Genomic DNA, 9,798 nt, shown 5'->3' with positions numbered 1-9,798 from the left:
GGAAGCCCCAGTTATTTCCCTGACTAGCCTTAAATCTTAAAGCCAGCTTTTGCCTTTCTGTCTATCTTTAGGGTTGTGGAGTAAAATAAATGTTAAAGAAAGGAAAAGCTTTCAAAGAAATCACTGTTCAAATCTCTAGTGCAAAAAACTTGGGTTTGTATTTGTGTCTGATGGAAACCACGCCGGCCTAATCTCTCCAGACTCAGCAGACGGGAGAAGGGCCAGAGGCAGCTGCTACAGGACACGGAGCTAGCCTGTGCCACTTCCTCCCTCCTCGGGGCCCTGTCCTCCTTTCCCCTTGCCCTGCGCCTCCACAACTCACACAAAGGCCTCCCAGGATTAGCTGCTCCCAAACAGCCTTAGGTAAACATCCCACCTGTCCAGAAGATGAAAACACTTTTGTCTAGAGGCTACTTCTTTTCTTCTGCAAAGCTGTCTCTAAATTGGGGCCTCTTCCACATGCATATTTCTTTATTTTCTACATTGAACAACAGTTGCATTATTTATCTTTAATCTTTCCCTCCCTTCTTTATTTGTGTTCATTACATACGGCCCATTGCAAATTCTTGGAAAGGAAGAATTCGAATCATCTATTTCTAGATTAGAAGTGAAATGAGGGTTGTGCTTTTACCTGCATTTTTAGAGGAAGATCCAAGGATTATTGAACAGTGGTCTATTGTTTATTTTTCAGTCTAGTAAATATAATACATAGTAAAATCCCTTAATTTGGAAAACTTTTATATTTTGCAACAACTGTTACATGATCTGACATTCACACAAATGTTGAGCAGTAGAAATCATTGACACACAGTTGTCATGAGTCCTAGAGAGTTTGCATGCCCCAGAAAACACAATTGGTGAAAAGATGCTGGCACTCTGATCCTACATCCTAATTTAACACTTTTTCATTTCAGAAAGAAACAATGTTCCTCTCTTTCTTTTCAATACAGAGAAGACAAGAATGGCTTATTTTTTCCATGTAAGCATAGAAAGGGTTCCTCCCCTCTTCCTCTTCTTTCTTAGTTCAATATGCTCTTAGCAAGGTATGAAACCCCTCAGAAGCATTTATGCTGTCAACCCTTCCTCATGTGAAGACTCAGGAGAAGGAGAGGGCAAATCTGTCCGCCCAGTGCCGGCAGCTTCCTGCTGTATCTGAAGGGTGTGTGTGTGTGTTTAGCTTCTCAGTCATGTCCATCTCTTACGACCCCATGGACTGTAGCCCACCAGGCTCCTCCATTCGTGGAATTCTCCAGGCAAGAATACTGCAGTGGGTTGCCATTTCCTTCTCCAGGGGATCTTTCCAAACCAGGGATTGAACCTGCATCTCCCTTTCACCACTGGGCCACCAGGGAAGCCTGTCTGAAGGTTGCCCCTGCCCTATGTGCTTGACCTAAAGTGTCCTGGTTCAGAAAAATCTGGCTCCCCTTCCTATCAAGTTCCTGGACTGTCAGAATCCACATCTACTTCTTTTAGAGAGGGGAACAAGGGGGAGTTGATTCTTTTCTGATGGGAGAGAATGTAGATAGGAAAGGGTGCCTTGTAGGCATTCCCAGCAGAGCATAGTAGATTCACTCTGAACAGACTGGATCAAACACAGCAGCTTCATCCCAGGAGCCACTGCAGCTTGGGAATCTTCCATCCCATAGGGGTCAAGCCATGTTTGTGCGTGTGTGTGTGTGTGTGTGTGTGTGTGTGTGTGTGTGTAAAATACCTTAAAGACTTTGTAAAAACTTTGGACTTGCCTAAACAAAGTATTCTGATTGTCTGAAAGCAAAAACGAGACCTTAAAAATAGGCTCTTTGTATAAGAAACTTCAAGAGAAAGATGTGGGGGACGGACAGAAGCCATTCTGCAGATTTTAGAAAACCTCTTAACAAGAAAATGTCAGCCTTCGACTCTCCTTACTCTGAGGAGCAACCAGAGTAACGGTGTTTCCAAAGATGTCCTGTGCCTCTGTCACTTGGGCTGCAAGGAATAAGGCTCACTCCACAAAATCCAGACCAGGTTTTCACTTCTTCCCCCTGCCAACCTTCACCCAAGGCTAATCCTGATAGATCCCTCCTACTCACTGTGGGAAAAACACTCAGGCAGTTTGAAAAGGTCAAAGGGAAAAGGCCAGCCGTGGGGCTGAGGAGTGGGGAGAGGACACTTCGCAGGAAAATTAGCTCCCTAATAATTTGAATGGGGTTCTATTCTTACGAAAATAGCTCCTCTGCTATAAACCTGCCACTTCAAACACAAAGCATTAGGACTCCTCTTAATCCCTCAAACCTGATTATCAAAGTGATGGTCACTCACCAGCAGCTGCTCCCTTCGGCTTTCTGGTGACCACTCATCATCTGTGTTCCACCACGAAGCTCATGGTGGTGCCGTCAAAGGAGGGGGGTGCGATGATCCGCGGCCCCAGGGGCTGTGAGGTGATGCTGATGACAGGCTTGCCATGCAGCTGGGCAAAGCCCTTGGCCCCCACGAGCTGGGAGGTGGCTGCCGGGACAGAGGAGGAAGAGGAGGCGGGAGACTGACCAGAGGCCATGAAGTAGGGGGCCTCAGTGAATGCTGCAGCTGCCTCTTTGCTGGGGGGCTCTGCTGCCAGTGGGGAGAGCTCACCGCCCCCTGGAGTGCGAGCAATTGGTGTGGGCTGCAGGGCGTTGGCGGGCAGCACCGTGGGCAGAAACCCGGGGTAGATCATGTAAGTGGGTCCATAGGCCCCAGGACTCAGGGCCAGAGGAGGCACAGGGAGGGACATGGGAGCCACTGCCTGCTGCTGGGAGGTCATTGGCACGTCCACATACTGCCCCGTCTCAGGGTCAAACAGTCTCCGGGTCATGGGCTGTACTGGTGTGTCCACCAGATAGTACTGGCCGGTGGTCACATCCAGGAGCATCTTGCGCTGGGTCTGCTGAGGTGGGGGCTGCTGGAAGGGGTCTGTGGGGACAGGAGCTGGGCCGGCAGGTGCCGGGGCTGGCATGCCTGGAGGGGAGAAGCAGAGGACCTGGGGCTGGGCACTCTGTAGGGTGAAGGGCAGTGGCTGCTGGTGGTAGATAGCAGTGGGGGGATGCTCAGGGCTCTGGGGCCCCGCAGGGGCAGCTACTGTCTCCCGGGGGTGGTCAGGTTTGGTGCGCCAAGCTGGCCGGCTGGTTCCACTGACCTGAGAGCCCTTGGGACTAGTGGGGACCTGACTGCGGGCACTCAGGGGGGGCAAGCTGCAGAGAGTGGCCGTGGCTGAAGAAGCTGGGGGTCCCTCCCTTCCTGCCCCAGGCCTGCCTGGAAGCTCTCCAGCTGCAGAGCTTCCTTTAAGAGGGATGGTCAGGTAATTCTCACAGTCACTATTGCTCTTTTCCAAATTGCTGCCGATTTTCCTGTTGGTCACCTCTTCCAGAGGTGCCCGGGTGGCGGGAGAGATCTTGAGGGACCGCAGTCCCTGCGATTTGATGCCCTTGGCGGCTGCCGAGGGACTCTCTGGAGAAGGGCCTTGCGGGAACTTGCCAGCGACTCCCCCAGTTTTCTGGGTGCTGCTGGCACTCACAGTGAAGACGTTCCGTTGGCTAGGGAGCGGGGGCAGGGGCTGGGTTCTGTCCACATCCTTGTGCACTGGCGGAATATAGAGGGACCGGGGCCGCTCCCTGGCCAAGTTCTCAAAGGCAGCCGCGCGGGCAGACACGCTCTCGGTGCTGGGGTTGGAGTTTCTCCGCTGTAGACGCTCTGGGCCCCCTCTGAGGACCACCCCACCTTTGTTCCCGATGCCCCGTGGCTCCTCCACCTCACCCAGCCGTCTGGCCAACTTGTCGGGGTCAGCAGCCCCGGCCCCTTCCCTCTCCTCGCTGGCGATGAGCGACAGGACGTGGCTGTCGGTCAGCAAAGGCAAGGGGTCACTTTTCCGCTTCCACTCGTTCCTGTTGAAGCTGTACAGCTCTTCCATGGACCTCACGGCCGCCGTCAGCTTCTCCAGGGCATTCCGAGATGTCTTGGGGCCTTTCCCTTCCTCCTTGACCTCCTCCTCCTTGACCTTCTCTGGGGTCCTCTGAGCCTTGGAGACGATCTTGAGCACAGGCAGGTAGGAGCCCTGCTCAGGCTTGTTGGGGGCGATGGTGGCCACCGGCAGCCTGCCAGATGCCCTGTGCACCAAAACTGTCCCTTCTGGCGAGGAGGAGTTCAGGACCCGGCCGCCTCCCTTGCCCGCATTCTCCCTGGGCTCTCGCTCGGTGCTGTCCTCCCTGGGGTTCACCACAGCCTGGCACGTGATCACCATGGGGGACAAGGATCCGGATCCCCCAGTGGCAGGAGCCAGCTGCTTGGGTTTGGGCCCAGTCAGCCCCTGCTCTGGGGTAACGCTGCCCTTGTCACTGCTGTCCCCTGACCCCTTGATTAGTTTCCGGACATCTCTCACCTGATGGAGGGGGCCTTGGGCCTTGGACTTGTCCCTGACGTCTCTCACCTGGAACTGGGGCACTTTTTCCAGGTTGTCCCCCCGGAAGAGCTTCTGCTGGGCCCTGCTGTTGTCCTCAACGGTCTTGAAGAGGTTGGAGGCACTGCCGCTGGCCAGTTTGGGCGTGAGCAACTTGGCAATGTTGAAGTCCGAGCTCGGCTGCTGCACGCTCCCCAGGCGGATCTTGATTTCGGGAGCCTTGGGTCGGATCACTGCCGTGGAGGTGGCCTGAGCAGCAGGGTACTTGGTGGCCTGCTTCCCCGGCTGCTTATCCCTGGGTGTCTGCTGGATGTTGGGGACAAAGAGGCGAGACATGATGGTGGACTTGCTGGCAGAGATCTCCCCCAGGTCAGCCCTCCAGTCACCCCCCTTGGGGAGTTTCAGCTTCCCAACGGGGGCTCTTTCTTCTCGCTTCTCAGCCTCTTTCTCCTTCCAGGACCGGAATGCACTGTTCTGACTGCGGAGGAAGATGCCCTTGACAGTCTCTGAGGCACTCTTTTTAATTTCACACACTTCTGGGAGTCCATCGGCAAAATGACGGCCGGAGCCTGCGTGGCTCTCCCGAGGGGCGCTGGCTTTGAAGATGGGGGATTTAGACCCAGCTACGGCCCCCTCCCCCCCGGCATCGGACATGCTGACCACCGTGTACTCGGAGCCGGCCTCCGAGTGGCGAGAACTCTGCCTCTGCAGGCCCCTCTCGCGCTGCTTCTCAGCCCCGGGCGGAGGGCCCTCCGTCTCCTTGGAGGTGCTGGAGAGGTGATGGTGGGATGTGTCGCTGAGTTCTCCCCTCTCCATTTTGAACTCGTGTTCCCTCTGCATCTTCTTGGAGATGACATTTTTGAGCAGGCTGGAAGCAAACTTGGACTTCTGGGGGCCATCAGCACGGGAGGCCGGCTTGCCGCTCTCGGAGATCTCTGAGCCATCATCCGTGTACACCGACCCAGGGCCCTTGCTGGGGCCTTTGGTGGCCTTGCAGGGCCCCACGGCCAAGCTGGCTTTGCTCTCACTGCGTAAATTCAGAGGCTCGAGAAGGGTGACCACGCGCGGACCCGACTGGACCTGCTTCTGGAAACACAGAGGTGTTTCCACGTGTTTGATCTCGCCCTCGACTTTGCTGACCACGAACTCCAAGGCCTTGGTCTGGGACTTCTTGGATTGGATGTAGAGCTGGTCTGCCGTGGTCCTGGCCCCACCGCCCTTCCTCAGCCCTGCAGCCACTGAGGCCGCGCTGCTCCTCAGGAGGCTCTGTTCCACCCTGGCTCCAACACCTCCACATTTTAAGTCCAGGAAGGTCGACCAGCGCCCAAAGCCGACTTCGGAGAGCACGGAGGACTCCCGGGAGCTGATGTTCAGAGCCTCAAAGTAGGGGTAAGCGAGGCTCCGGAAGGCCCGGGAGGTCAGATTACGCACCTCTTTGTCCGCATCGTCCAGCTCGCTCACGGCACTGGAGGCTCCACTGGAGTAGTCCACCAGCTCCTTCGCCCGGATGGCCCCGCACCGGGTCTGCAGGCGAGCAGGGACGGCGATGAATTTCTTTGCATGGTCCTGAGCCACGGCTGCAGCCGGGTCTTGCTTCAGCGAACTGGAATTGTGGTCAGCAGCTGTAGAGACGCGGAGGCTCATGTCGCCTTCATGCTTGGCAGCATAAATAATGTTTTGCTTTGCACACACGTTGCTAGGCTCATTTATAGCCCGGGAAGTCGGTTTGATTGATAGGAGGATCTGGCTTGCTGCGTTCCCACAGCTGCTGGCGGCAGTGGCTGCTGCTGCCCCTGAAGCCGCCTCCGGGGGCTCGGGCAAGGGCTCCCGCGGGGTGGCCGTGCCAGGCCCCGTGGGTGGGGGAGTGGGGTCACCGTCCGAGGGGCCGCTGCCCACTTCCGTGCTGCTGGTGTCGCCGCCGCCGCCGCCCGCGCTGGGCCGGGTGGGGTCGCTGCTGGTGGGGCTGGGTGTCCGGGTGGCGTTGGTGCTGGGAGTGGTGCTAAGGTAGCAGCTGTTGTCGTCGTCCTCTTCGGTCAGGGTGGTGACATCCTCTGGGGTCTCGTCGCTGCCACCGAAGGAAGCGTAGTCCACAAATGAGTAGATCACGTTGTTGTCCTCGAAATCCCAGCGGGAGGCCAGGCCCACGTCGAAGTCCATGTCCTGCTCCACCTCGCTCAGCTGGATCTCGTGGGTGGTGATGTAATGGGCCTCCTGATTTCTGGGGGGGTCCCGGCTGCCCTGAGACTTGGCAATAATGTCTCTGCACTCTGTGGCATCTGCTTCCCCTCCTCGTCCTCCTGCTTTTTCCCCTTCTTCTCTCTTGAGCTGGCAGCTCAGCACATTCTCACCACTGTCACTCTCGAAGCCTAAGGATGAGGACGAGGTGGCCAGAGCCCCTGTGGACGTGGTGGTGCCATCCATCTTGGACAGGCCGCCTTCTTCTGCTCCGTCCACCGGGGAGGAGGAAGAGGAGGAAGAGAAGGGGTTGCTGCCCTCATCGGTACCGGAGAGCTGGGATCTGCAGAGTTCCAAGGGGCCAGAATTATTCAGTGGGGCTGGAGCTTCGCGCTCTTGACTGCTGACTTCGTCTTGGGCTTTCTCCCGGGGACTCTTCGAGCCCCTCTGATCCCCCTGGCGCTGCTCCCGAGTGAGTCTCATGGTCCGGGGACTGTCCCTTGGGACTCCAGCTGAAGCGCACATCTCCACATATTTTGCTTCTCGCAGGGAGGAGGCTGATGGCTTGGGAAGCGGCTGCAGCTGCTGCTTTAGCTCCTGGCTATCTTGAGCTCCGCTCACCCCGTCCCCCACCTCCTTGGATCTGGCCTGCAGATTCAGTTCAGGAGGGGTGCCTTCCATTCTGAGCCCTCGCCTAGGTGTCAGCGACAGGAAGAGACAGTGGTGAGCGACGGGACTGTCCTGGGTCCCTCCCTGGCCCTGGAGGGGCTGCAGAGTAGCCCGAAGCAGGGTCCCACGTGCCTGGACTGGCCCCAAGGCTGCAGGCACCCTTGCCACTGCCGTCACCACCTCCCAGTTCTTCAGCCCCTGTGGCGGGGCCCAGGCCAACCTGAGGGAGGTAGGAAGGCTCCTGGGTGGGGTGGCAGAGGTGGTCTGTGGCCAGGGGGCTGCTGCTCTGGCCGAGACTGTGGCCAGCTTCCAGCAGCCAAGCTGTTCTGTCCAGTTGTTGGCCTGACGCTGTCGGCAGCTAGGAGTCTGAATGCCATCGACCACGGAAGAAGCAGCATCTGTAGGTCGACTCCGGGACTTCCAGAAATGAAAGGAAAGCATGTGCTGTTTCTTGTGAAGCCTTGTCCCTTTCCTGGATGGGGTAAGAGTGGGTCACGTCATTCCAGAAATATTTTTAGTGTCCATTCCCCAGTCATACTGAAACCACACTTGAGGGAAGAGAGAAGCGGCTCTGAGATAAAGAGAGAATGTGGGAGGTAGAGAAGACGTGTGGGTTCTAGTTGAAATCAGCCAAATGTCCTATGTAATCTATTACGGGGATGTCTAGCAAGTACGAAATTATTCTTTACTCACTGCCGTCTTTCATTCCCAAGTCTGATTAAATGTGCCCCCCCACCTTGTTCTTAAATAAATCTGAATTCAGCAGTGCATTTCAAATCAATTAAGGACAGCCCAGAAAAACTTCAGAATCTCCTTTGGACATATGGCAGCTTTATGTTTGCCTGAAAATCTATGCCTTTTCTTTCTCTTTCATCTTAAATCAGTTGAGTTCTGGTAATACCACCTTTTGTAGGAATAAAACACTCTATCCCTCCTTCCCCAAAGTTCCACTTTATGAAACATAATCTGTTTGTTTAAAAATAGGAAGAACTCCTCTAGCCCTTACTGTTGACTAAAGTGTAAAAGGGCATTTTCAGAGACTTGAAACTTAACACTTGAAATAAACTTTTAATTAGAGTCACTAAAAAGCACCACGTGGTTCCAAAATGACACTACTTCAAATCCCTACAATCTCAAAAAGTTCCCTAAACTTCCAAAACCATGGCGAGACAATAAACCTCCAATTATATATATAGCCTGAGCCGCAGCCTCACGATTCAGTTACACTGGCTGGATTCCAGACCTGCAGGGCACTGACTGAGAAGGCACGGGAGAACAGCGAATACACTTACCCTTCACGAGTGCAGTGCGGCTGGCAGGGAGGCCCAGAGAGGAAATGTGGCCCACTGGCATGCCCCATGGCACCGAAGCCAGAAGCCTAGGTCGCTGGCTCTGAGATCCTTTCATCTCAAACAATCCAGGAGTTGTGCCAGTGTATTTGCCAGGCAACCCCAGATGGCGGTTCTGTGCTGGCCATCCTCAGAGCAGATCCCTTGGGTCTATCAGTGGAGAATCACAACTCTTGGTTTGGTGAGATCTGGCTCCCATCACCTGCCAGGCCCAGTTCCACCACTATACATAGTCTATGTGTCACTTATGCCGATTGAATAAAGCACTATTTTAAACATTCACATTTGTGGGAAACAAAAATAACACCATCAACCATCCCCTTCCAACATGAAGGCCACCCCCGCACTGAAAAATGTTCCTTCCTCTGGCTGGGCGTGGGGGGAGGTATGGAGTGGGAGCCCCTAGCAACTGAGGCATCCACCTTCTCATCCTTGGGATGTGGAAAGTGCAGCCCTGCCATTCTCCCGGGACAAGTCTCTCCTGCCCACATCACTGCCATTGAAAACACGACATACAGAAGGCTGGAAATATCAAGTATCACAATGTGGATAGAGAGCCAGAATGCTAGAGGCAGAGAGTAGAAGAGAAAAGGAAATAGAAGCAGAGAGGGAGAGAATGAAAGAACAAAAAAGTGAGAGAGAAAGCAGGGACTTGCTAAATTTGTGATCAAATTTTTGATTATGGAGAGCCAGGTGTAATGGCACAAAATCCTAGATTCTTAATGATAAAAAAATTGTGAATCGCAATAGTTATAACTAAGAGTTACATAGTGTTTACTGTGTGTGAGGCATTATCTGAGGCACTTTTGGATGTGTCTGTATTTATTTATTTAATTCTCATTACAGCTTGGTAAGTTAGGTACAATAATTGTAGTGAATTTACAGGCAGAAAAGCTGAAGCACAGAGATGTTAAGAAATTATAGTGAAGTCGTTCAGTCGTATCCGACTCTTTGCAACCCCATGGACTGTAGCCTACCAGGCTTCTCCGTCCATGGAATTTTTCAGGCTAAGAGTGCTGGAGTGGGTTGCCATTTCCTTCTCCAGGGGGTCTTCCTGACCCAGGGATCAAACCCCGGTCTCCAGCATTGTAGGCAGACGCTTTACCCTCTGAGCCACCAGGGAAGCCCAAGAAATTATAGAGCAGAATTCAAACCCAGGCTGTCTGGTTCTAGAGCTCGCCCCTTCACCATGTTGCTACA

The 9,798-nt window shown here is 54.3% G+C and overlaps 1 protein-coding gene across 1 annotated transcript; it reads right to left on the bottom strand.

Annotated features, from left to right (window-relative positions):
* Nucleotides 1-2,335: 2,335 nt before the first annotated feature.
* C7H4orf54 (chromosome 7 C4orf54 homolog) lies at nt 2,336-7,690 on the bottom strand. Its single transcript, XM_068974848.1, has one exon. The coding sequence runs from the start codon at nt 7,688-7,690 to the stop codon at nt 2,336-2,338; it is 5,355 nt and encodes a 1,784-aa protein (XP_068830949.1).
* Between the last annotated feature and the right edge of the window lie 2,108 nt (nt 7,691-9,798).

The sequence above is a fragment of the Capricornis sumatraensis genome, chromosome 7 (assembly GCF_032405125.1).
Source record: "Capricornis sumatraensis isolate serow.1 chromosome 7, serow.2, whole genome shotgun sequence".
NCBI lineage: Eukaryota > Metazoa > Chordata > Mammalia > Artiodactyla > Bovidae > Capricornis > Capricornis sumatraensis.
The sequence above is the reverse complement of the archived record's forward strand: the minus strand, read 5'-3'. Positions and strand labels throughout refer to the sequence as shown.